Source organism: Pholis gunnellus, assembly GCF_910591455.1.
Source record: "Pholis gunnellus genome assembly, chromosome: 4".
Classification (NCBI taxonomy): domain Eukaryota; kingdom Metazoa; phylum Chordata; class Actinopteri; order Perciformes; family Pholidae; genus Pholis; species Pholis gunnellus.
The window spans coordinates 756982-784940 of NC_136530.1; the positions used below are offsets into that span (position 1 = coordinate 756982).

The window sequence follows — 27959 nt, forward strand, 5'->3', positions numbered from 1 at the left end:
TGCCTGAACGCAGCGACTCTTTGGTCTCCACCTGTAAGCCATAGCTTAGTTATTTTAAAAAGCAGCTGATCGTCCGCAGAGAGAGCGGCCCTGATCCTGTTTAGTGTTAAGGACATAACGAGCTCCTATTTATAGGCGCCGTCTACTCTCAGACACACTCAGTAAACACGTTGACCACACAGCTTTAACATGTGATGTTTGTGTTTGTGTGTTTGTGTGTTTGTGTGTCTGTGTGTCTGTGTGCTGCAGAGCCTGCAGACGACATGGCAAAGATCGGCTGTGAGAAGTCCTTCTGCAGCAGACAGCGTCTGTCCTCCAACCGGCCCGATGACGAGCTCGCCGTCATCGAAAACGGGGACAGCAGGTTTCTACCCCACAGCAGCGTCTTCCTCCTCTGAGTGCTTCATGTGTGAAATGGATCTTCATCATGTCTCCGTAACGTTTCCCTCCCTGCCGTCCTCACAGGGCTCCGTCTCTCTGTGAAGACAACTCGGAGACGGCGTTGTCCTCAGACTCCCTCACAGGAGGCGGGGCCATGGCCAGGTAACTATCACACCTGTTGTTGCACCAGTGGTGGAGAGTTGATCTCAGTATTTTAATACTTCTGCTCCACCGCATTCATTTAACATCTAGTGCCGGGTTCAACTCCTACAACAGATCAGAACTTACGAACGTCAGAGGCCTTCATCGCTCTTCACACTACGTCACCTGACTCGGTTTACGGTTTCGTAGATTACGTACAAATTGATTTTGTGGAATATATAAGAATTAAAATGCACAGCTTTTTATTGAGAACAATCTGACTGGATTTACATACAAACACGACATAAAAACAAAACAATAAGCTTAAATAAAATACAAGCACGTTGTTGTAGAATAATAAACCAGAGGGAACCAACATCTGGTTTCAATTAAATAATGATATAGGCCCAAGAAGGTAAACAAAAAAAAAGAAAAGATTCAGTCCCAAATATGAATCTAAAGATCTCTGGACCCCTCAGACGTCTCTGTTGACCATCTGAGGCCCCTCCCCCTTATGTTGAGAACCACGAGACTAAACTATCCACATAACATGTGAATAAAATCCTCCTGTTCACATAAAACAAAACTATTATTGTCAATCACGTTTCTAGAAAACACGTTTTCTCCCAGATTGCACATGGAGGAAGTCAGAGTATCCGGACATGAACCCAGGAGACCAGGGTTCAAGTCCTCCATCAACGTCTCCTCAGACAACGCTTCGCATGAGATCTACTAAAAAGTTAGCCCTCGCTTTTTTCCTTTGTTTTTCTTGTCTTTTCAAAATAAACTTCCGTCTTCACAGGAAACAACTTAGTTCTGTTTAATAAAGATGATGAAATACTAAGAGGAACACATCACCGCTGTTGGTTGATACGTAGTTAAAACTCGAACATTGATCGACTCGGTTCAGAAACATTCGATGTCTCCGAGGATCAAACGTTTTATTCTGCGACCGGGTTGATGAAATGCTGCTTTCACATCGATGCATCAGAATTGAAGTTATAATAGAACTCTGTTTTGTAAATAATAATAATAATACATTTTATTTATATATTTATTGTTCTCTTTGGCGGCACCGATGGCGATAAACGGTAATGCGTTTGTTCCCGTGAGTCTCGCCACAGACAGCTCTCCTTAGTGGGCCATGTGCTCAGTGGAGTATTTCATTGTTGAAGAATCCGAACACTTCCTCCACCACTGGTATCTACCTCCTCTGTTACAGTAGACTAGACGGCTATGACTTTGTTCTGTTTCCCTGCTGCTAACCTTCTAGGCTCTCTTACTTCTTCTTCATGCTGTGGAACTGGGCGTCTCACAGAGCAAACCCCCAAACAGAGCGGCACGACTCTTTCCTCGAGCGCTTCAGAGGCCCCGAGCTCAAAGACCTCGCCAGTCAAGACAGCAATGCCCAGTCTGTGGGCCCCAACGAGACGACCCGTAAGAGGAAGTAAGTACCAGACCGAGGCCTCACAGTCACCATGGATCTACTCTACATGAGTAACATGGATCTACTCTACATGAGTAACATGGATCTACTCTATATGAGTAACATGGATCTACTCTACATGAGTAACATGGATCTACTCTATATGAGTAACATGGATCTACTCTATATGAGTAACATGGATCTACTCTCATGAGTAACATGGATCTACTCTACATGAGTAACATGGATCTACTCTATATGAGTAACATGGATCTACTCTACATGAGTAACATGGATCTACTCTATATGAGTAACATGGATCTACTCTCATGAGTAACATGGATCTACTCTATATGAGTAACATGGATCTACTCTCATGAGTAACATGGATCTACTCTATATGAGTAACATGGATCTACTCTCATGAGTAACATGGATCTACTCTACATGAGTAACATGGATCTACTCTCATGAGTAACATGGATCTACTCTACATGAGTAACATGGATCTACTCTCATGAGTAACATGGATCTACTCTACATGAGTAACATGGATCTACTCTCATGAGTAACATGGATCTACTCTATATGAGTAACATGGATCTACTCTATATGAGTAACATGGATCTACTCTCATGAGTAACATGGATCTACTCTATATGAGTAACATGGATCTACTCTCATGAGTAACATGGATCTACTCTACATGAGTAACATGGATCTACTCTATATGAGTAACATGGATCTACTCTACATGAGTAACATGGATCTACTCTATATGAGTAACATGGATCTACTCTACATGAGTAACATGGATCTACTCTACATGAGTAACATGGATCTACTCTACATGAGTAACATGGATCTACTCTATATGAGTAACATGGATCTACTCTATATGAGTAACATGGATCTACTCTCATGAGTAACATGGATCTACTCTATATGAGTAACATGGATCTACTCTACATGAGTAACATGGATCTACTCTCATGAGTAACATGGATCTACTCTATATGAGTAACATGGATCTACTCTCATGAGTAACATGGATCTACTCTATATGAGTAACATGGATCTACTCTCATGAGTAACATGGATCTACTCTACATGAGTAACATGGATCTACTCTCATGAGTAACATGGATCTACTCTACATGAGTAACATGGATCTACTCTCATGAGTAACATGGATCTACTCTATATGAGTAACATGGATCTACTCTATATGAGTAACATGGATCTACTCTCATGAGTAACATGGATCTACTCTCATGAGTAACATGGATCTACTCTACATGAGTAACATGGATCTACTCTATATGAGTAACATGGATCTACTCTACATGAGTAACATGGATCTACTCTATATGAGTAACATGGATCTACTCTACATGAGTAACATGGATCTACTCTCATGAGTAACATGGATCTACTCTATATGAGTAACATGGATCTACTCTATATGAGTAACATGGATCTACTCTACATAAGTAACATGGATCTACTCTACATGAGTAACATGGATCTACTCTATATGAGTAACATGGATCTACTCTATATGAGTAACATGGATCTACTCTATATGAGTAACATGGATCTACTCTCATGAGTAACATGGATCTACTCTATATGAGTAACATGGATCTACTCTACATGAGTAACATGGATCTACTCTATATGAGTAACATGGATCTACTCTATATGAGTAACATGGATCTACTCTATATGAGTAACATGGATCTACTCTATATGAGTAACATGGATCTACTCTCATGAGTAACATGGATCTACTCTATATGAGTAACATGGATCTACTCTCATGAGTAACATGGATCTACTCTACATGAGTAACATGGATCTACTCTCATGAGTAACATGGATCTACTCTCATGAGTAACATGGATCTACTCTACATGAGTAACATGGATCTACTCTCATGAGTAACATGGATCTACTCTACATGAGTAACATGGATCTACTCTACATGAGTAACATGGATCTACTCTCATGAGTAACATGGATCTACTCTATATGAGTAACATGGATCTACTCTATATGAGTAACATGGATCTACTCTACATGAGTAACATGGATCTACTCTATATGAGTAACATGGATCTACTCTATATGAGTAACATGGATCTACTCTATATGAGTAACATGGATCTACTCTACATGAGTAACATGGATCTACTCTATATGAGTAACATGGATCTACTCTCATGAGTAACATGGATCTACTCTATATGAGTAACATGGATCTACTCTCATGAGTAACATGGATCTACTCTATATGAGTAACATGGATCTACTCTATATGAGTAACATGGATCTACTCTACATGAGTAACATGGATCTACTCTATATGAGTAACATGGATCTACTCTATATGAGTAACATGGATCTACTCTACATGAGTAACATGGATCTACTCTATATGAGTAACATGGATCTACTCTATATGAGTAACATGGATCTACTCTACATGAGTAACATGGATCTACTCTATATGAGTAACATGGATCTACTCTATATGAGTAACATGGATCTACTCTCATGAGTCATGAGTCAAACTGGGCTAAATGGAGAAATGATGCTAAAGTCATTGTAGTGAAAAAGAAGTCCGGTCTTGATCAGAAAGAGCGTTTTGCAGCTGGAAAACTGAGAAAAGATTTTAGAATATTTTGCATTTAACAACAGATGAATAAATACTCAAACGAGGGACACAGTCTAGCGTGTGTGATATAAATGAAATGGCTTGAATTGATCATTTCATTCATTCGTTAGTGTCGGACTCTGTGGAGCTTCACTGAGCAAACATCCTGTTTTTTATTTCTCTCCAAAGTCTTGCCAGTAAGTGGCCGCTAGCTACTTACAACATGAATAACTGCAACAACACGGACGAGTAAGTGTGAGCATATCTGTGTCAGGACATAGAGTAGCGTCGTAGATGTTTTAGAGACATCGTGGTTCGTATCATGTAGTAGATCCTGCAGTAAATAGCAACGCTAGAGGTCCTTGAAACAACACGTCTGTTCATTCCCCGTCCCTGTTTGCTGTTTCCTCCCGCATTAATAATAATAATGATAATTATACATTTGATTTATATAGCGCATTGGACAGATGAAACCTTTTTGTTGCAAGTTATGATGTGGGTCGTACTGAGCTACAGACCTGTAATAGTACGATGCCATCTGCTGGACCAATGTGTGACCTGCACCAGATCTTCCAACAAAGAATCCAGACTGTGAATCTTCCACTAGACCTCCTCTTTCCTGTAGTCTGGTAGACCCTCGTAGGCCACCTCCTCCGTACTGTTATCACCGCCATGAAAAAAAACAACTAAACTTGTGATTCGTAGCAAAAAAGAGGAGATTAAAAAAGAAGAGAAAAAGGAGGAGGAGAAGAAAGACGAGAAGAAAGACGAGGACAAGAAGGATGAGAAGAAAGAGGAGAAGAAAGAGGAGAAGAAAGAGGAGAAGAAGGATGATAAAAAGGATGATAAGAAAGATGATAAAAAGAAAGAGGAGCCCCCGTAAGTACACCATTAGACACAGTCTACTGGGACGACTGGGACATAATCACAGAACACACGTCCGTCTGTTTGATACTTACTGTGTGAACAACTAACACAAAGTAATGTTGAGTTGTCTTTAGGAAAGAAATCTGGATTATGGATCCGGCCGCAGACCAGTACTACCGATGGCTGACCGTCATCGCGGGTCCAGTATTTTATAACCTCATGATGATCGTAACAAGGTATCGTCCATCTGACCTGCTGCTAAACGTCACTCAGTGAGGCCTGTTCACTGCATTTCATAAACCTGTCCTCCTTGTCTTGTAGATCCTGTTTTAACGAGCTCCAGGACACGTATACAAACCTCTGGCTCTTCTTGGACTACGGCACGGACATCATCTACTTCACAGATACGTTCGTCAGATCGAGAACAGGTTGGGTTCTAATTTAAATATGTGCACCTTAGAAACAGAATAGGAGTGAAAGGACAGCTGGAGTGGCGGCCATTTATTTTGTGTCCCGTTGCCATTGCGACCCTTGAAGGTGTCACAGCTCACAGAAAAGCACCCAAATGCATGACTCAGGAGGCAAAGAAGTAAGTACAAGAGTCTTTACTGAGAAATACAAGGATCAAAATCCAGAAGGAGTAGGAGGAGTACGGAGAAGAGCTCAGCAGAGGCTAAATCCAAATTACATGATCAGGATAAATAAACTACAGGAATGCTGGAAAGCTACGGGACAAGGCTCGGAGACAACATATTAAGTGAACTGGTGAATATGGACAAGGGAGCTGGTGAGGGAATGAGAACCAGGTGAGTGTGGTAGAGCAGGTGAGATGATGTTATTGGCAAAACACCGGCTGGAGGTGATTGTTAGAACCACAGACTGTATATAAGAAGTGGACGTAGTCATCGTGACGTCACTCATTGGATTGGAACCAGGAGGCAACCTCCGGTTCTTTAAAGTTCTTCAAAGCTTCATGTGTTAAAGCTGCATTCTCTCTAGTGTCCACCAGGGGGCGACTCCTCTGGTTGTATAGAAGTCTATGAGAAAATGACTCTACTTCTCTCTTGATTTATTACCTCAGTAAACATTGTAAACATGAGTTTATGGTCTCAATCTCTAGTTTCAAGTCTTCTTCAATACAGCATGATGTTCATTTAGTAAATGATGGTCCATTTAGAGTCAAACAGACCATAAAGCAGGGGATGCTTTAGGGGCGGGGCTACACGGTGATTGACAGGTCGACACCAGAGACGTATACGGCGTCTCTACGTCACTCCTCCTCAGTCCAGATATGATCACTTCCTGTTCACTGGTTGCAAAAAAAACAAGATGGCGACGGCAAAATCGCCAAAACCGAGGCTTAAAAACATCCATTTCTTATCTACAGACTATGGTAGTAACGTTACGAAGCTTAGAGCGAAGAGTAAACAAGTACAATTTGACAACTTAATGTCACAGCGTAGGAATGCACATTGCTATCTTTCCTGTAACCAGGTGAGTCAGCTAGCTTGCTAATCCCACCATGCTTCAATGCTACACTGGTTACAGAAAATGAGCCAAACAGCAGGCTGGTGGCAAGCGGCCATCCGTCTCTGGAGCTGTGACAACACTTTACAGCCTCACCGTTATCACCACAACCACGACCACCATTTTCCTTTGTACTAGTCCACGGAAAGCAGTTCAACGTCTGTCCTCCTACTGTTCTATTTCTATGATGAACACCAATTTGTGTCTGTTGTAGTTCTGGATTTGGCTCCTAATTTTGTGTTTGTTCCTCAGGTTACCTGGAACAAGGCCTGTTGGTAAAAGATTCCAAAAAACTGAGAGATCACTACAGAACAACGTCTCAGTTCAAATACGACATGATTTCAATGATACCCACCGATCTGCTGTTTCTGAAGTTCGGATACAACAACCCAGAGTTCAGATTCAATCGTCTTTGCAAAATCTCAAGGCTTTTTGAGTTCTTTGAGCGGACTGAAACCAGAACCAGCTTCCCAAACATGTTTCGTATCAGCAATCTCGTACTTTATATCCTCGTTATTATTCACTGGAATGCTTGTATGTTCTTTGCCATTTCGAAAACCATTGGTTTTGGAACTGACACCTGGGTATATCCCAATATCAGCCACCCAGAGCATGGCCGCTTGGCCAGAAAGTACATCTACTCCCTGTACTGGTCCACACTGACCCTCACCACCATCGGAGAGACCCCTGCACCAGTCAGGGATGTTGAATTTGTCTTTGTCATTGCCGACTTCCTCACCGGTGTGCTGATCTTTGCTAGTATTGTCGGTAACGTCGGTGCCATGATCTCCAACATGAACGCTTCTCGTGCCGAGTTCCAGGCGAAGATCGACTCCATAAAGCAGTACATGCAGTTCCGAAAGGTCACCAAAGACCTGGAGGCCAGGGTCATCAAGTGGTTTGACTACCTGTGGACCGAGAAGAAGACCTGCGACGAGAAGGAAGTTTTGAAGAACCTCCCAGACAAGCTCAAGGCCGAGATCGCCATCAACGTCCATTTGGATACCCTGAAAAAAGTGCGTATTTTCCAGGGTTGCGAAGCCGGTCTGCTGATTGAGTTGGTGCTCAAGCTGCAGCCACAAGTGTTCAGTCCTGGCGATTACATCTGTAAGAAGGGGGATATTGGCAGGGAGATGTACATCATCAAGGAGGGGAAGCTGGCTGTGGTGGCCGACGACGGGGTCACTCAGTTCGTAGTGCTCAGCGACGGTGCGTACTTCGGGGAGATCAGTATCTTGGGTATCAAGGGCAGCAAAGCAGGAAACAGGAGAACAGCCAACATCCGGAGCGTGGGTTACTCTGATCTCTTCGCTCTGTCCAAAGACGACCTGATGGAGGCTCTCACCGAGTATCCTGATGCCAAAAAGGCTCTGGAGGAGAAGGGCAAAGACATCCTGATGAAGGACAACCTGATCGACGAGGCGATCGCCAACGCTGGAGCCGACCCCAAAGACCTGGAGGAGAAGATCGTTAAACTAGAGGGCAACCTGGATCTCATGCAGACCAAGTTCGCCCAGCTGATGGCGGAGTTCAACTCGGGCCAGTCGAGGATGAAGCGGAGGGTCACGGAGATGGAGGCCAAAGTTAAATCCATACGACCCGAGGATCTGTCAGAGGTGGTGGCCGACAAGGACAAAAAAGTCCAGTAAACATGAGAGACACCTGAGGACTTTACAGGAAACGAGGGGATTTTTCATTCAGAATAGTAGAGTGACACTTTTCAAAGGACCATGTTTATATCTATTTATACATCCGTTCATCATCATTATGTGTCAAATTGTGTACAGTGTATGCAGCAAATGTTTTTGTGTGTATGCTTTGAGTCTATTTTTATGTCGTCATGAAACTACTTCAGTATGTATGTACATATATATATATATATATACACACACACACACACACACGTGTATATATTGTGTATGCAAAAAAAAGGCTTTTCATAGCCTTAGAATAATGAGGAATGTTTTGATTTCCTGATCAGTATTCACATTTATCCCAGAGAACTTACTGTTAAGTCTAATTCATGCTCCATGAACTACTTACTGCTTCGTCCATTTGATGCAGTCTGTTTATGTTATAATCAGCGGATGCTATGAGTTGTAAACTGCGACGTTATATGTAAATAAACATTAAATATGTTCATGTACTGTACGCGTCTAGATTGTCTTTTTTTGGGAAGAGAAAAGCGAGTTGAGTGATAATTTTCTTGGGGTTTGTCCCTTAGATTCGACATACAGTCATGTGAAAAGGGTCAATCACTGTGTAGCCCCGCCCCTAAAGCATCCCCTGCTTTATGGTCTGTTTGACTCTAAATGGACCATCATTTACTAAATGAACATCATGCTGTATTGAAGAAGACTTGAAACTAGAGATTGAGACCATAAACTCATGTTTACAATGTTTACTGAGGTAATAAATCAAGAGAGAAGTAGAGTCATTTTCTCATAGACTTCTATACAACCAGAGGAGTCGCCCCCTGGTGGACACTAGAGAGAATGCAGCTTTAACACGTGAAGCTTTGAAGAACTTTAAAGAACCAGAGGTTGTCTCCTGACAAACACAATGATTCCTACAATCAGGTGATTACACACTGTAGAAAACATAATATCATATTTAGATCCCACTAAATGCTACACACTGTCCCTTTAACATAAAATATTGATTATAGCAGCTTTGTCTATATGATCATATGTTGTTCGGGGAAATTCCTTAAAGCATAATGACAAAGTTAATTGATTTAGTTCACCTTTATTGACTTTGCATAACAGTTGCTTTACATAAGAGTTTCACATTATCTGCACATTCTTTATGTACCTGAGATATTTGGCCAAATAAAACACTTCCTGTGACTCTTTTATATATATATATTTATATATATATATATATACTGTATATAGGCATTGCACATTTTTGGCAACTGCACTTACAAATGTGCAATCAGAAAAACTTTAAAAAGCAAACAAAGAGGAGAGACAGGATCAGTCATCCTGAAACTACACGATCTGCTCACAGTATTTATGTTATATGTAGTATTTATGTAGTACACAGAAATACTTCAAAATAACCTGGAGGTCAGCGGAGAGTTTGCTCTCACGCTGACAGGGAACAGATCAAATAAGAGCTCGTCAGTGAGGCTGTTTGTGTAGGCAGCAGTAATAAAAAAATGAAAAGGCGTCACCTCAATCTAGCACAAGGAGCACCATTATGTCCAGTCGTGTCCCAGCTGTGGGAGGACTGGATACTGCTACACCGCGAGGAACCGGAAAAAACACACGAGAAAACGTCAAACTACGTCAATAAATAAAACTGCACGTCACTTAAAATCCCGTGTGTAAGTGCACTTTCACAGTTTCACAAATCAGACATTGTTAAGAAACAAAACACTAAAGAATAAAGAATAAAACAAACGTAATTCAAGCGTTGTGTTGAGCTCTTTGGAGACCTAATGAAGGGTTTGTGTTACAGGAAGTGGAGTCTGACTGGTGCAGCTTGGTGAGGCACAGGGTTGTTGCAGCATTTTGTTTCACGGCATTTCCCCTTATTTGTGATACTCCCTTTTTCTTTAATTTGTAAAAAACGTGGTGGAGAAAACTTGTCTTTGTGGATCAAAGCATCCCGAAGCCTTTGGCGTACGTGATGGCTTTGAGGAGTCTCTCCCTCAGTTTGTCCTTGGAGGAGTATTCAGGCAGCAGCAGAGCGTTGAAGCAGGTGTGAGAGGTCGGCAGTCTGAAAGAATGAAACGAGAACCAATGAGAACCGAGTAGAGATGATCCACGAGTCCATCGGCAGAAACAATATTATGAGAACAAAGGAATCTATATATCCAACATTATTACACTGTTACAGCCTCTCCTCTCTGCGCCGTGTTCAGCCTGAAGTTCAGTCAAAGTTTCTCTGATTCTTTCGTTGTGAACAGAAGCTTGTTTTGTGAGGTCACAGTGACCTTTGACCTCTAAAATCTCATCAGCTCACAGTCCGTAGATAAGTGCACGTAGTCATGGCGATGTCTCTCGGTTTGTGGACTGATGTTTTTAAGCCTCGAGTTCGGCGATTTCGCCATCGCCATCTTAGTTTTTTCCCAACCAGTGAACAGGAAGTGACCATATCTGGACTGAGGAGGAGTGACGTAGAGACGCCGTATACGTCTCTGGTAGAGACCTGTCAATCACTGTGTAGCCCCGCCCCTAAAGCATCCCCTGCTTTATGGTCTGTGTGACTCTAAATGGACCATCATTTACTAAATGAACATCATGCTGTATTGAAGAAGACTTGAAACTAGAGATTGAGACCATAAACTCATGTTTACAATGTTTACTGAGGTAATAAATCAAGAGAGAAGTAGAGTCATTTTCTCATAGACTTCTATACAACCAGAGGAGTCGCCCCCTGGTGGACACTAGAGAGAATGCAGCTTCAACACATGAAGTTTTGAAGAACTTTAAAGAACCGGAGGTTGCCTCCTGGCTCAGCTGGACGTTTGTTCCAAATGTAAAGAAAGTCTCCAGGTGTTCCTGAGAATTCTCCTTCACAAAGAACAGACCGGACCTTATAATCTCTCCGTCCTTGTCTGTTGCTGGTTGTAGAATGTGTTCTTTATCTGATAATCTGTCTGAAGTACCTGTCTGTGTCGGAGCCATTCTTGGCGATGATCATTTTTAGTTTGCCGAGCCCTCCGACGGGCGCTCTGTCTGTGCCGGTGGTGAACTGAAGAAACAACCTCTTCTGCTCTTCTCCAAACGAGTGAATCGTTTCCCAGAAATCTCTGTGAGCAGGAAATTAAAAATGAAAAAACGTAGTCAACGTTAGCTCAATCAACGTCGGCTCAGTCAACGATAGCTCAGTTAACGTTAGCTCAGTTATCGTGAGCTCAGCTATCGCTGAGTTAATGTTAGCTTAGTCAACGTTAGCTTAGTCAATGTTAGCTTAGTCAATGTTAGCTTAGTCAACGTTAGCTTAGTCAACGTTAGCTTAGTCAACATTAGCTTAGTCAACATTAGCTCAGTCAACGTTAGCTCAGTCAATGTTAGCTCAGTTATCGTTAGCTCAGTTATCGTTAGCTGAGTCAACGTTAGCTCAGTTATCGTTAGCTCAGTTATCGCTCAGTAACATGCAGTGTGTGAGAGGACAAAAGAGACTCACCTGATGATCTGACTATCTTTGCTGTAACCTCCATCGTATTCTGTCGTCTTTTCAAGAGCTTCAAAGTCAAGTTTCTGTGAAAGAGATTCCTCCGTTAATCCTAAATCACACATCTACAATAAAGAAACGTTTAAATGAAGCTGTTTCCTCACCCTGCTGCCACAGATCAGCATCTCTACTTCCTCCGGTCTGAACAAATACTTCAGAGGCGACTCTTTGGTGACCATCAGGAAACCTTTCTTAAAGGCTTTGAACTGTCTCTCCACGCTCTTGTTCAGGATGTAGTCGGCATACATGTCCACAAACTCCTGTGATTCAAAGAGGTCAAAAGCAAAAAAACACCTGTTAAATGTAAAGAAACTTTTTTAATAACTGCAGGAAAACACAGGCGTATAAAAATTCCCTTAAAAGAGGAAACACAAACTACAGAATGCACTGTAATGGACACTTCCTCTAAAATTAAATTGATATCAATCTGATGTATCAACTTTAAAACATTACTACTACTACCACTAATATTACTAATAATGATAATAGTACTAGAGATGTACCGTTCACACGACCACAGAACATTAACTGAGCTAACGTTAACTGAGCTAACGTTAGCGCAGTTATCGCTTATTTAATTTAACGTTATTTAACGTTAGCTCAGTTAACATTAACATTAGCTCAGTTAACGTTAGCACAGTTATCGCTTATTTAATGTTAGCTCAGTCAACGTTGGCTCAGTCAACGTTAGCTCAGTTAACATCAACATTAGCTCAGTTAACGTTAGCTCAGTTAACATTAACATTAGCTCAGTTAACGTTAGCTCAGTTAACGTTAGCTCAGTTAACATTAACATTAGCTCAGTTAACGTTAGCTCAGTTAACGGTAACGTTAGCTCAGTTAACGTTAGCTCAGTTAAAATTAACATTAGCTCAGTTAACGTTAGCTCAGTTAACGGTAACGTTAGCTCAGTTAACGTTAGCTCAGTTAACATTAACATTAGCTCAGTTAACGTTAGCTCAGTTAACGGTAACTTTAGCTCAGTTAACGTTAGCTCAGTTAAACGTTAGCTCGGCTATTAGAGGACAGAAAGACAGGAGGGATGATACTGATGGATGTCTGTGTTCTTCAATCTTTATAAACTTCACTCAGAAATATTTATTTCATTGACAGGTTAGATTTGTTTCCAGTGAATTAATGATTTTATAAAGTGACTTTGTTGTTGTAAACTGTTGCTGCTCTAGAAATATTTCTTTCTTTTTAAAATATAAATAAATTCTAATCCTGTTCTATAATATAATACAACATAAGATACTATAATATAAAATAAATAATATAAAAAGCAATTATTTAGTATTGAAAACGAACCTATAGGCCGTATTGATAAAAACCTAACGATACCATCTACCAACATGTTGAATGAACATGATCACATGACCACCGCTATTGTGGTCTCACCTGTCTGTTGTCCTCTGTGACGGGGTTCTGGTCTCCCTGGTCCTTCAGGTCGTACAGGATGGGGTTTCCAAACAGGTCTGTGTGTGAGATCTGGTACGTGAGCATCATGTCTTGCTCCACGTCGCCGCCATATTCCAGCAACTTCTTCAGACTCTGGTAGAGACTCTGCAAGAAGAAAAGAAGTGTGAGGAAACACGTTGACATGTTAGCTTAGCTTAGCATAGCATGTGGACCGGAAACAGCTAGCCTGGTTCTGTCCAGAAGTAACAAAATACACCTTCCATCCTCTCTAAAGCTCAGTGACATGTAATGTCTCGTTTATTTAATGCACACATAAAATAAATGAGATTTGGGCTACCATTGTCTGACTTAAGCTTGGTTTATAATGACGTAATCCTCAAGTGATTGCAGCGTTTGCTCGTGCGCCTCTGAATTTCTGTAACTTGTCACGCGATCAAAGCTTTTTAGATGTGACTGTCACAGATATTAACTGATAAAAACACTATTTACTAAAAAGAACAATTCATTTTTAGATACTTTAGAGACAGGAAGTGTTAAAAATCTACATTTGAGTAAATATGTATCAGCCAAATCAAATAGTTTACAGGATATTCAACCATTGTTTCTTTATTATACATTTAATACTGGACTTGTTTCTCTACAGGTTTGTATGAAGGTAATAAAGTAGTTAATGAATATGAGATGATGTAGATCTTCTCATCAAACTCTCGACAAGAAAGCGAAAAGGAATGTTTCCCAAAATGTTGAACTTTTCTTTAAGTGCTCCAGTTTGTTACATGTAACTAAGTAAACCTTATAGTGAAAAAACAGAATAATAATATGTCAGAAATACAGAACAGTCTTTCACTGCATATGTTAACTTTGGAGAAAGTTACTGTACTGGATGGGAGTCTGACAGGTCCAAGTAGGTCCCCTTCTTGCCCATGAGTTTCCTGTAGACCACCATGGGGAAATGAACGTCCAGGATGCAGTTGTTGTAGATGGCGAGCCCCAGAACGAGTCCAACTAGAGTGTACTGGGCCTCGTTCTCCAGAGAGGACGAGTTAAACCAGAACAGTTTGGTGTCATCGTCGTAGCTGAACATTCCTGTTCAGGAGGTCAAAACAGAGAGAAAATACATGAAGGAATAGAAACCAAAGGGTATCAATCTTCTCATCTAACTATTGGCAATAAAGCAAAGAAGAGCATTTCCTTAAATGTTGAGCTATTCTGTAAACTTATGATTTCTGGTCTCACCTATGTCGGGATTGAAGATTTCCTCCAGGACCAACTGGAAGAACTCCTTTGACACCCCGCCCTCGTCTACACCTTGTTCCCCCTCAAACTCCACAAACAGCTGCTTCTTCAGGTCGGACGGGTTCTCCATGGAGATCATCTCCAGCTGCAACACAAGAGGGTTGAATTCATGGAGAAAACACAACAGGGCGGAGCCTAAACATGTCACAACATGCAACCGTAACATAAATGTGTTTACACAAAATAAGAAGCAGATTGATCGTTTGACACGTCGGCTGGTTTACTACAGTGGTATGAAGCCAAAATAAACAGATTTTGCTGTTATTTAATTGCAATAAACAGATAAAAAGGATGCTGAAATAACTACATAATGATGCCGATTTGTAAAAAGTCTGAATTCATACTTTGTCAGGTTTGTCAAAAATACGACAAGCAAACTACTTTTAAAATGATTGTTTTTTTAATGGACTTTGGGTCGATTGTTGCTAGGCTACGCTAACATTGTAGCTGCTCCATCAACGCCTCAACATAACGTCAAATAGGCGTAAACACGGCAGGGACGTTATTATTCAAACCATAGAGTGTCTGTGGTTTGAACCCTAGACACTATGACACTCACAGACACTCTGGTTTAAACCACAGACCGTCGGACGCTGTGACTCACTCTGACGAGGGCGTCGTCGATGATGTGATCCCGGCGGACCTTGAGCTTGAGATAGGGGTTGGGCTGCTGGCCCTGGACCATGCTGTAGAGGGCCGTGAGGCGCCGCTCGCTGTACATCCTGATCCGGTTGTCGTAGTACAGCCCTTGGTTCTTGGTGATGACGCTGAGGATGAAGGGGCAGCTCTGGAAGGAGAACTTGGTTTCAGCGTTGACCTTGAAGAAGGTGAAGTCCTTGTCCATCTCCACCACGTCATTCAGCGACTCGTTGACAAAGTCCTCGTAGGGGAGGAGGGGTCTGATACTGTCCACGGGTCGGACTCCCAGTTCCTTCTCCAGCGGATCGACCGGTGGACCTTTGTTGTAGAGCCGCTCCTCGCCCAGCAGCTCATGCAGGGTGAGCTCGTCGGACTCGGAGTCTTCCTCCTCCTCTTCGTTGTGCTCCACGTCCACGTCGCCACCCAGGATACTCGCGTAGAAGGCGACCTTCAAGCACTGCGTCGCGGCCACCACTGTAGCGTCGTCGTTCACCAATGTCTCGCCGTCGTACTCGTTGCTGACGACCGTGAACGTGATGAGCTGCTGGAAGGTCTCCGTCATGCGGCGGATGTGCGTGAGTCCATACCGGGACCACAGCTTCGACAGCCTGGCAAGCGCCGCCACCGGCAGCTTGCCCATCGCCTTGCAGAACTGCGGCAGAGCCGTTTCCAAGTACTCTGGGCTGTGGAGGTTACTGTTCTCCAACACGATGATGAAGATGTTCAGGTAGTCTGGGTTCGTCTCGTACACGTCGAGGTATTCCAGGTCGAGCTCCATGTTGGGAGTAAGGTAAACAAGTGCGTTCACCAAAGCGGCCTCCACCTGGTCGAGGCTCAGAAGTCGGTCGTAGACCCTCCTCACGGCGTCGATATCCACCGTCACCTCACAAGGGTCCAGCATCTCATCGAGCCCCTCGTCCGGTAGGGAAGCGCCCGTCGTTTCTGAGCTTTGCTTCTCCTGCTCGTCCACATCTGTCGGTTCACAAGAGTCCGGGTTTTCAGCATCGACGGGTTCGTCCTTCCTGAAACTCTTCGTCAAGGCGTCCGAATTGGAGAAAATCCTGCCGATGATGCGGATGAGGGCGGAGTAGTCGCCCCGCTCCTCGCAGAAACTCAGGATCATACAGACCGTGTTCTCCGTGAGGTAATGAACATCTGGACCAAAACGGGGGAAAGAAATCGAGTTAACACAGTGAACTTGACTCAAAGCTCAAAGCCAGCGGCCGTGAGAGTCTGCGTTACCTGAGAAGTCCTCCTTGGTGGGACAGAGGTCCGTCTCGCTCATCTCACCGTCCAGAGCGTCTTTCTCGGAGGGGTGAGGATTACAGAGTTTGGCGTTGATCTTAAACAGCTCGAGCGCTTTGGCTGCTGCTGTGTTTTTATCCAGAGGTCGAAAGTCACGACACGACGCGCAAAACTCATTCGTGCAGTCGCCATTTCCACAGCCGTCGGTTAACTGCCGGAAGTAGCGCTCGATTAGATGCTTTGCAGTCGCTCTGTTCCTGCAGAGCAAGACGTTAAAACAGGAAGTGAGACTCAAACTCATCTGTGTTAGAAAAAACAAGCATCAACATATTCTTGCAATGCACTTCTTTCCTGTTTGAAAAAGCTACGACATCACGACACAGAGATAAAAAACATCAAAGGGTGCAACGCTTCAGATGGAAACTCACCGCATGTTAGTTAGTTTAGCTTCTAGTTTAACTAGTTGAGTGCAGGTTAAATAGAGAGACTTACATTCGGCTGGATTCAGGAACACTCCTGCAGACCCGATGGACAGTCCTCTGAAAGAAGAGTTGAGTAATAATAATGAATTTAACCATAAATATACAGCCTGTAATAAAAGGAGGCGGACGCCTTTTAATCCATTTGTCAACCGAGAAATATTTACACACATTTTTTGCCTAATCTTCATGATCAGCATGTATCTGGTGGCTCTGTATATATTTATTATTAAATACGTTGAAGCATCACAGCAGCAGGAACGACCGTCTCCCCATTCAGAATGGTCATATTTATGAGTCATGTAACGGATCTCCCCTCATGTGAACCTCAGATCAATGATGGCTTATTAACACATGCTGGAATTAGCCAACTAGCTAACGAACCAGCTGTCCAATAGTTAGCTAGCTAGCTTGCTAATTCCACTGAATTCTACACTGTTTGCAGACATTTAGCCAAACAAAGTGTTCACTCTCCTGTTGATGTCAGTGTTCTTTTCTTTCGCTGGGACACGAGTGTGATGATGAAGCATTGAGTTGTTATATTCTACCCGTTTACTCTTTATGCTCAGTGAGTCCGCAACTTGCGGTAAGTCGGTTTAGTTTACGGGGAAGTTAGCCGGCTAGAACAGCTGCAATGGTTACAGTACACATAAAAATGGCCGCCTCTCTGACCATCCTGCTGTGTTGATTTCGATGGGAATGTCCCTTCTACTCCTACTTTAATTCTATGGTGTAACCTAAGCTAAGCTACAGTTGCCAGCTAGTTTAACAGCAACCGGTATCTTTAATATCAAGGATTGTTTTAAAGTTATACACACAGGCCGTTTATAAGAAGAGGACGTAGTCGTCATGACGTCTCTCGTTGGTTTGTGGACGTTTTGAAGTCTTGAGTTTGCCAATTTCCCCGTCGCCATTTTGGATTACGGCCGTCGCCATCTTGTTTTTTAGCAACCGGTTAACAGGAAGTGACCATATTAGGACTGAGGAGGAGTGACGTAGAGACGCCGTATACGTCTCTGGTAGAGACCTGTCAATCACTGTGTAGCCCCGCCCCTAAAGCATCCCCTGCTTTATGGTCTGTGTGACTCTAAATGGACCATCATTTACTAAATGAACATCATGCTGTATTGAAGAAGACTTGAAACTAGAGATTGAGACCATAAACTCATGTTTACAATGTTTACTGAGGTAATAAATCAAGAGAGAAGTAGAGTCATTTTCTCATAGACTTCTATACAACCAGAGGAGTCGCCCCCTGGTGGACACTAGAGAGAATGCAGCTTTAACACATGAAGCTTTGAGGTTGTTTCCTGGTTACATTTTGTACCTTTAAATGGAGAGAAAGTAGTTTTTTCTTCATGACTTCTCCAACACTGTATAATTAAAAACACAATAAATACATATCTTATTTCTATGAATTAAACCTCGTTATATTATATTAGTTATTAGGCTGTGACTCACTGTCACACTGCTTCTCTTTAGAGCAACTTTAATATAAAATGAATAAAACAAACAACGTTAAATACAGTTTACCGACCTGTGATTTGATGATCCGGGGTATTGTGGTCCTGTCTGTCTGTCTGTCTCTCTCTCTGTCTGCCTCTCTCTCTCTATCTCTCTCTGTCTGTCGCTCTCTGTCTGTCTCTCTCTCTGTCTGTCAGTGACACTGCAAAAATAATGTCCGGTTCTGCACGAGCCGCGTTCAGCCTCTCGAGTCCGCGTGGATCCGGATTCAAACTGACGCCACCTGCTCACCGACACGAGACGAGTCTCGTGAGGACCGACGGGAGGAAGTCTGTGTTTTTAGTGTTTTAAGTGTTTATTAAGTCACAGAACTGATCCTCTGCTACCATCTTGTAAACAAGAGCGACATGTATCCCGGCATGCACAGCGCGAGGCTGTCAAACACCAAGCCACCGCCCCCCCCCCTCCTCTTCAGAAACACACACGAGATAAATAATGAATAAATAAAGATATTTATATATATATATATATATATATATATATATATATATATATATATATTTATGAATATATATGTATATATATATACTTAAATATATATTTATATATATATATATATATAAATATATATATATAAACATTTGTTCTATTTTTCCTCCTTAATTCGTCTTCTTTCAGACTAGAGGAAATAAAACATTTATTATCTTTGTCTGTTTACGTCTGTAGATTTCTACTAAATTCACCAAAAGTTACCATTACATAATGGCTCATTTGTATATTTAAACATAACATGTCAGAAAACACAATAAATCCTCCTCTTAATGTGAGTGATGAAGTGGTGAAGTTTCATGTGTTGACTCTATTCACCTGTAGAGTCTTCTCTTGATAGAAAGTTCCTGAACACTGTCAAGCTACTTTTTACAATTATTATTATTATTGTTATCATTATTATTATGGGGCTAAAATTAGCTCTCTGGTTATATGAGAGGGATAAATAATAAATAAATGAATATGTAAATATGTAAATATGTAAATATATAAATAAATATATAAATAAATAAATATAAAATAAATAAATATATAAATATAAATAAATATAAATAAATATATAAATAATTTAATATTTAAATATATACATATATAAATATATAAATATATAAATATGTAAATAAATAAATACATAAATATATAAATGAATGAACAAATCATTTAATATATAAATATATAAATAAATAAATAAATATATCATATTGAATAAAAGGATTGATTTCTGTCCTGTTGACTGCAGTAAACAACATGGACACTAGGGGTCACTGTGGGGACACTTTTCATAAAGTGGAGTTCTTTCTGTCTTCTTGTATTTTAGATGATGTGTTTCACATTAAACTGTAGATAAAAACTGACACATTGTTGAGTTAGAATAATAACTGTCAGTACTTCTGCTGACACAGTTTGTTAGATCTACAATTGTTTAACACGTTTTCTATTAAAATATATATATATTTAAAATGTAAAAGAAATGGTTCTAAAGGTCTAAGGTTTTACAGAAAGTTATGTTTTGTATGAAATGTAAAAGTGTTCTTGAACTATGAAGTAAAATAATAAAGATAATAAATATTCGGCTGAGATTTACATCATTATTATGATCATCACCTTTCTGCTGACGTCGTTACGTTTCATGTTTCATAAGAACGAGGTCTTCATCTCTGACTCGTTCTCCTGAAGATGTGTTATCATTTCCCTCACAGCCATTCAATAATAAGACGATCATCTCGGGGCGTCTCTTTTCTCTTTAAACCTCAGGAATGTGTGTGTCAGGTGGTGCAGACATCAGGAATGTGTGTGTCAGGTGGTGCAGACATCAGGAATGTGTGTGTCAGGTAGTGCAGACATCAGGAATGTGTGTCACGATAGACACATGAACACAGTAGTAACGCTACTGGAGATGTAAAAACAAAGCAGTACAATTACCAGAGCTGCTGTTCACTATTTAAAGACAAAGTCCATCCTCCTTTCTTTGTTAATAAAGAGTTTAATCTCAAACTAAAGATCTGGTTGGTTGAACACTATGACGATCAACAACATCGTCCCCATTCACTTAACCTGCACATGGATTCACTGGTGAGTCTGCAGGCCTGGGGCCTCTCTTCTACCTAGAGACACAGAGGTGAACTCTGATTGGATCAAAGCTCTACTTAAAACAAGCTGCACTGAAGCAGAGCAGCTGAGGAGCACAGTAGCTGTGCAATGAGAACATAAGATGACGGGGAAAATATTTGTATAAATTATAATACATGTAGTGTATTTAAGACAAATGATTAAATTATAAAATAGCTCTAACTTTGTGATTGTTTAGGCCAGCAGAGAAGGCTTTGCAGGCCCTGACGACCACCACTGGTTAAATGTAACAAGTAGACAGATAAACACAATAAATATGAATTTAGGACAAAAACAAAATCTCTAATTTATTTGCAATTTCATAATAAAGCTTAATATATATATATATATATATATATGAATAAAGTTTCTATGTTATGTTTTACATTAATAGTTTGTTTAAAGAATGACAGGTCAACATGAAGTTTGAGGACCGAGACGTTTTATTAAGCAAAGAGTACATTTTCAGGTAGCAAAGGATAAATACTTTATCATCATCATTCTTATTTTAGCCTCCATGTGCTCAAAGAACAGAAGAGAAACTTAAAATGAAGAAAATACTGATGAAAAACAACCATCGAATCGAGCTCCGATGTGTTCAAGGCCGCGTGGAGTTTGTGAATGTTCATCTTTATATTCCAGCCTGAAGCTATAAAACAAAGATGAAACGAATATCTTCTTAAACTAACAGAAAACATTTGTCCTTTCTCATCCAGTGTTTGAGGCGCTTACTATTGCTCAGAAAATACAGGAATATAAATGATCTTTGGTAAATGACACACTTTATAAAAATGTACTACAAAGAGAGACAACAATCAAATATTAAAGGTGCTGCTGCTTCAACATCAAACGGTCAAAACTTTTACTTTCATGCTGAACACCAACAATCCTCAACGGCAACTCAGAAATGATGCTTTCAAAGTGCAAATTTAAATCTTAAAGCGGCGTCTTGTACATTTGGGAAAAGACTTTCTTTCTCTGTTGAGCTTTTTTTGTTTTACAGCTGAGCTCCAGCAGAAATAAAGAAAAACTGTTGGAAAAAGGAGCTTCAAGTAAAAAAAATCACGTTTATGAAACGAGATGAAAAGCTGGTTGTTTAAAAGGAACAGTTTGACATTTTGGGAAATATGATTTGTTTTCTGACTGACAGTTAGATGAGAATATTTACACCACAGCCAAGGAGAAGGTTAGCTTAGCTTAGCATAAAGGCAAAAAACAGACATAAAATGAAAGTAGCATCTTCTCTGTTCAGTCCGTATATAAAGTGTAAAAACAACACTTTGTGGTTCTACAGGAGTTATATTTGTTATAGAAAAAAGTTGTAAAGAAGTTGAAAAAGTTTTAGTATAAATTAAAGAAGCAGTGTGTGAGATTTAGTGACCTCTAGTGGTGAAGCTGCAGACTGAACCAACTGAACATCCCTCTGTTTTTCAGGTAACAACATGAAAGTCTCTCTACAGAGTTTGGTTTGTCTCTTCTGGGCTCCTGTAGAAACATGCAGCTCCCTATTTAGATAATAAAGCTAACAAAAACACAACGATTCTTATCTTTTTTTGGTGATTAAACACGACTGAAAACATCGTTATGAATATTATATCACATTTCTGATAATAGATCCCACTAAATGCCACAAACTGGACTTTTAAACAAAGGAGCCGCGGAATAATTAGTGAGTTTAGACGTCAGGTTAGCTTTAGCCACAGCTAGCTTTTAGTTTTCGTATTAAACTTTCCCAAAATGTCAAAACTTTTCTTTTAACGTGAAACTGGCGCACGCACACACGCACACACACACACTTTCAGGGACATAACATTGATTTCCTGGAGAACAATAATAACCGCTACCCCCCCTAAACCTAATCCAAACCGTAACCTAACCCTAAACCAAGTCTTCACCATGAGATGTAATGATTTAGTTTAACCCAACGTGCACTTTGTCCACCAAAAAAGTAGAGTCCCCACAATGTGACTGTGTGATCAGATTGATGTCCCCACAAGACAGTAAAACAAACAGACACACAGCATCATTACTGGTAGATTGTAGCTCTCATGGTTTTCAGTGGAATGTAGTGAATGATTGAAATGAGGCTCTGATGTCTCCTGTGAAGATCAAACACTGAAACATGTTTCTATAGCAACCGATAACACACACACACACACACAAACTCTCTGATCTCTAAAATCTGAACAAACAGAGAAACAATCAGAATGTCTGGAATGTCTTAAAGAAACCTGATGGACTGCTGAGATGCATCTTTGAAATAAAAACATTCCAGGATTTCAAAAAACAAGAAACGGGAGATATTCCAGTTCTTCAACCTGAAAGCCTCAAAAACATCTCACGGCTTCAAAACAGCCACAATATAAAGTACCTGTTATATAAAACAATCTGCTCGAAAAATACAATAAAATTACTTTTTTCTTTCTTTTTATATATAAAAACTTTTGTGCAAATTGGAGTTTTTCGTGTCAGACTTCGGAGACGTCACAGGACGACGGCGTGCGGCGCCGGATGAACCTCGTGGTCAGAAGAGTTCCTGCAGTATTTGACGCACTGGGAGTCTCCGTCGGGAGGAAGGCCGAGCTGGACGCTGGCCGTCTGAGGCGTGGAGGTCACCCAGCTCACGTCCGACGTCTCCAACGTCTCGGGGGAACGCTCGGAGTCTTTGGGGGGACGCTCGGAGTCTTTGGGGGGTCGGGGCCGCTTCGCGGCGGCGTCTTTGGTGTAAGGAAGCGTGTCCTCTGCGGGATCCACCGCGTACGGGTCGTCTCCGTCTCTCCGCCGGTCTCCGTCGGACGGCTTGGCGAGGGACAGGAAGCGAGGCTCGGGGGTCGCCCCCCCCCGCGCCCCCCCCGAGGCTCAGGATGTTCCCGCGGATCTCAGCCGGGAGTTTATCCAGCTGTCTGCCGACCTGGACGGGGTTCGGGAACAACGTGCCCTGACACGCCCGGTAGAAATATCTGGAGAGCAAAACAGAAACAGACGTGGAGAAAACATCTGGAGACATGTGGAGCTGATAGAAGCTCAGAGATATTAAATCCACACACAGAGCGTTTAACTCTTTAATAAGAAAAGGTTGAGCTCTACACTTCAGATCTTCCTCTTTAAACGCAAAACATTTAGTGGAAAATAAACTATTTCTATCTTTAAAACTAAGGGTGCATCTGTCTGTCTGTGTGAACTTCTCAATAGTTCAAAACAAAATCATCATTAATAAGAAAAGTCTGTTTTGTGTCCGTCGGTCTGATAACTCCTCAAACACGCTGCTCACTGATCGTTCCTCCTCACGTCACAGCTGCTAGTAAGGTTCAGTTATCCATGTTGAACTAACCTGCTAGTCGAGTGAGGAGGCTGCGGGTAAACGTAGGAGAAGATGTGCGTTTAAAAACGTACCTGGGCAGCAGCGCGGCCACAGGTGTGAGCACACACAGCAGGTAGAAGAGCGGGTCCTGCAGCAGCCTCTGCATGCTCCAGTACGGGTTGGAGGGAGAGAAGCAGGCCGGACAGGAAGCGTTATAACTCAGAGACACCGTGAAGAACAAGAGCACGCTGAAGGAGATGGACATCCAGTTCATCCACGTCTACAGAGACACAGAGGACACAGAGGACACAGGTACTCAAGTATCACTAACCAAATGTCAGTAAAAACTACAATAACTACTGTGAATCAGACATTAAATCTCATCTAAAGCTGCAGTGACTGTTTGTGACACACACACACACACACACGATTCCTTCAGTTGACTTTCACAGCTGTTTACCCAGCATGCAGCATCATGGATGTTTACCTCCGCTCGGTGCTTAAAGGACGTTTCTCATGCGCTGCTAAATTTACAGCCTCAGCATTAATGGAAGAGACTCTGATTCAATGCAGGCTCATGAATTATGAACGGACGGAGACGGAAGGTTTACGAGGAGAGAAACCAGGAGACACGAGAGAGAGAGAGAGAGAGAGAGAGAGAGAGAGAGAGAGAGAGAGAGAGAGAGAGAGAGAGAGAGAGAGAGAGAGAGAGAGAGAGAGAGAGAGAGAGAGAGAGAGAGAGAGAGAGAGAGAGAGAGAGAGAGAGAGAGAGGTTCTTACCCAGGTCTTGGTCTCGATGCCCAGGTGGACCATAATGGTGAGTAAAGCGAGGGTGGTGATGGGAGTCCCCCATGTAAACAGATCCACGTCAGAGTCAGCGTAGGCCTGAGAGGAAGAGGAGGAGGAGGAGGAGAGAGGAAGAGACGATTTATTCATTCATTCATTTATTTATTTATTCTTTCATTTATTTACCAGATCACATTAATCAACGTTTCACGTTCCAGAGTTATGAAGTTATGATGCAACGTTACAGACTGCTAAAGGAAAACTCACAAAGTAAGGGATGAAGAAGCAGACCAGACTTTGGTAGAAGGCGTCGATCATGTTCATCCAGAACATGTACGGCTTATATTCCTGCAACGACGAAGTGTCTCAGTCAGGAAACACACTGAGGCTCAGCGCTAAAGGGAGCTAAATGCTAACAAGCTAACGTTTAAGCAGGTGTAATGTGTTAGCATGCTAGCATTTGAACTCAAGTAACTCATTAGTTCTGCAGGTAAAGTGACTTCAATGAATCTGAATTAAAACACTAAAGTATTAAATATTTATGGACATAATCAGCCCAAAGAAACAGATTATGTAAAACGCTATGAAAACAATCTAAACACACATTAGACGTTCTGTAACATGAGGAACGTGATGAGCAGTCAGCATTTAGTGTCCATAAAGTACATAAAGTACACAAGGTACACATGTTAAGACAAAGCTCTTCTTCCACTCGCTCCTGTAAACGCAGATCTTTAAACAGGAAGTGAACCTCAGAGTTCTGTCCGTTCACGTAGAGCTGAGGTAGCTGTTGGAGCGTCTCTGCAGACACGTCTTTGTCCAGAGTGCCGGTGACGAGTTGTGGGAAGGCGGAGAACATCAGGTTGAAGAAGATGAGGTACCACTGGTCGATCATGGCCGAACCCGAGAACCCGCAGTAGAACTGGTACCAGAAGATGAGCAACACGAACATCTGAGGGAACAGAAGGCTTTGTTGTTGTAGTTCTCATTGTGTCCACCAGAGGCTGAAGAGCAGCACGACCACGTGTTTAAACTCTAAACACCACCTCGAAATATTGAGCCTTAAGTTACGTAAATCACAACAACTAAATAATTAATTTAGAGAAATTATTCTGACAAAAACCTTTTCCTCGTTTCACAGATTTACTGTTTTTTAACGGGACATAAAGATCTTCTCAACAAACAGAAGAGAGAAATATTTGCATCAGACAACAGACGGTTTGTACTGAGCAGAGGTTGAACTGCTGAGGCTGTGAGGACTCACTGCGTTCTTGTAGAAGAAGAACAGGATCATGTTGGCCAGTCTGGAGTAGCACCAGTGACCGTGGACCAGCAGCAGCTTCTGCAGGTACCGGAAACGTGGCAGAGCGAAGTCACTGGCCATCACCGCCTGGAAGACACCGGAGGAAACAGTCAGTCTGCTGCCTCCTCCATTCCTTTCCTCGCCTCCTTACCTCGCGTCTTGTCCCGCCCGTGCAATCGGAGGAGGAGGCGAGGAGGAGCCGTGAGGAAAGAGGAGTCGAGGCAACAGGTATTTAACAAACGAGACATAACGCGGTTCATGACAAGAACGATCGGACGTCACACATTTTACATCTAAACGATGCTGATGGGAGGAGGAGGTACGCTGTTAGGAGGAGGAGGTACGACGCTGTTAGGAGGAGGTACGCTGTTAGGAGGAGGTACGCTGTTAGGAGGAGGAGGTACGCTGTTAGGAGGAGGTACGCTGTTAGGAGGAGGTACGCTGTTAGGAGGAGGAGGTACGCTGTTAGGAGGAGGTACGCTGTTAGGAGGAGGTACGCTGTTAGGAGGAGGAGGTACGCTGTTAGGAGGAGGTACGCTGTTAGGAGGAGGTACGCTGTTAGGAGGAGGAGGTACGCTGTTAGGAGGAGGTACGCTGTTAGGAGGAGGTACGCTGTTAGGAGGAGGAGGTACGACGCTGTTAGGAGGAGGTACGCTGTTAGGAGGAGGTACGCTGTTAGGAGGAGGAGGTACGCTGTTAGGAGGAGGTACGCTGTTAGGAGGAGGTACGCTGTTAGGAGGAGGAGGTACGCTGTTAGGAGGAGGTACGCTGTTAGGAGGAGGAGGTACGCTGTTAGGAGGAGGTACGCTGTTAGGAGGAGGTACGCTGTTAGGAGGAGGAGGTACGCTGTTAGGAGGAGGAGGTACGTTGTTAGGAGGAGGAGGTACGTTGTTAGGAGGAGGTACGCTGTTAGGAGGAGGTACGTTGTTAGGAGGAGGAGGTACGTTGTTAGGAGGAGGTACGCTGTTAGGAGGAGGAGGTACGTTGTTAGGAGGAGGTACGCTGTTAGGAGGAGGTACGCTGTTAGGAGGAGGAGGTACGTTGTTAGGAGGAGGTACGTTGTTAGGAGGAGGTACGCTGTTAGGAGGAGGAGGTACGTTGTTAGGAGGAGGTACGCTGTTAGGAGGAGGTACGTTGTTAGGAGGAGGTACGCTGTTAGGAGGAGGTACGCTGTTAGGAGGAGGTACGTTGTTAGGAGGAGGTACGCTGTTAGGAGGAGGTACGCTGTTAGGAGGAGGTACGTTGTTAGGAGGAGGTACGACGCTGTTAGGAGGAGGTGTGGTGACCTGTTAGGAGGAGGTGTGATGTGTTAGGAGGAGGTGTGGTGTGTTAGGAGGAGGTGTGACCTGTTAGGAGGAGGTGTGGTGATGTGTTAGGAGGAGGTGTGATGTGTTAGGAGGAGGTGTGATGTGTTAGGAGGAGGTGTGGTGATGTGTCAGGAGGAGGTGTGATGTGTTAGGAGGAGGTGTGGTGTGTTAGGAGGAGGTGTGATGTGTTAGGAGGAGGTGTGATGTGTTAGGAGGAGGTGTGGTGTGTTAGGAGGAGGTGTGATGTGTTAGGAGGAGGTGTGATGTGTTAGGAGGAGGTGTGGTGATGTGTCAGGAGGAGGTGTGATGTGTTAGGAGGAGGTGTGGTGTGTTAGGAGGAGGTGTGATGTGTTAGGAGGAGGTGTGATGTGTTAG

General features: G+C 42.3%; 3 protein-coding genes across 4 annotated transcripts in view; 1 reads left to right on the plus strand and 2 right to left on the minus strand.

The window, feature by feature from the left end:
* Positions 1-263: 263 nt before the first annotated feature.
* cnga3a (cyclic nucleotide gated channel subunit alpha 3a) lies at positions 264-8650 on the plus strand (the record flags this gene model as incomplete). The annotated part of the gene is made up of 8 exons (XM_079158155.1): positions 264-364; positions 466-543; positions 1796-1969; positions 4797-4856; positions 5313-5486; positions 5609-5710; positions 5796-5902; positions 7254-8650. 8 exons carry the CDS (start codon positions 264-266, stop codon positions 8648-8650), a joined length of 2193 nt encoding a protein of 730 aa, XP_079014281.1.
* Positions 8651-9739: 1089 nt separating this feature from the next.
* Positions 9740-19115, minus strand: ube3a (ubiquitin protein ligase E3A). Of its 2 annotated transcripts, XM_079157516.1 has the most exons (11): positions 18804-19115; positions 17280-17326; positions 16785-17044; positions 15508-16697; positions 14844-14988; positions 14488-14693; positions 13587-13751; positions 12293-12448; positions 12141-12214; positions 11620-11763; positions 9740-10727 (listed from the first exon to the last, which is right to left on the minus strand). In XM_079157516.1, coding segments are annotated over exons 2-11 (2463 nt in total). In that variant the 5' UTR covers positions 17282-17326; positions 18804-19115; the 3' UTR covers positions 9740-10606. The 2 variants fall into 2 exon arrangements, with proteins under 2 accessions (XP_079013642.1, XP_079013643.1); XM_079157517.1 differs by lacking the exon at positions 9740-10727 and having other exon boundaries at positions 11636-11763; positions 12137-12214.
* A 2209-nt stretch (positions 19116-21324) lies between these two features.
* The window catches only part of atp10a (ATPase phospholipid transporting 10A), a 30611-nt gene continuing 23976 nt past the window's right edge, over positions 21325-27959 (minus strand). The window contains exons 16-21 of the mRNA XM_079157455.1: positions 26239-26364; positions 25726-25926; positions 25242-25322; positions 24969-25073; positions 24281-24468; positions 21325-23847 (exon numbers count right to left, since the gene is read on the minus strand). Coding sequence (XP_079013581.1) covers positions 23412-23847; positions 24281-24468; positions 24969-25073; positions 25242-25322; positions 25726-25926; positions 26239-26364 — 1137 coding nt within the window. The 3' untranslated portion in view covers positions 21325-23411. The remainder of the gene's footprint in view (positions 23848-24280; positions 24469-24968; positions 25074-25241; positions 25323-25725; positions 25927-26238; positions 26365-27959) is intronic.

What these genes read in the sequence shown, in the direction of transcription:
- ube3a (XM_079157516.1), bottom strand. An exon ending in CACCAAGGAGGACTTCTCAG is followed by an intron (nt 16,698 to 16,784) that starts GTAACGCAGACT and finishes GTTTTGGTCCAG; the next exon opens with ATGTTCATTACCTCACGGAG. An exon ending in AATCTTCAATCCCGACATAG is followed by an intron (nt 14,694 to 14,843) that starts GTGAGACCAGAA and finishes CCTCCTGAACAG; the next exon opens with GAATGTTCAGCTACGACGAT.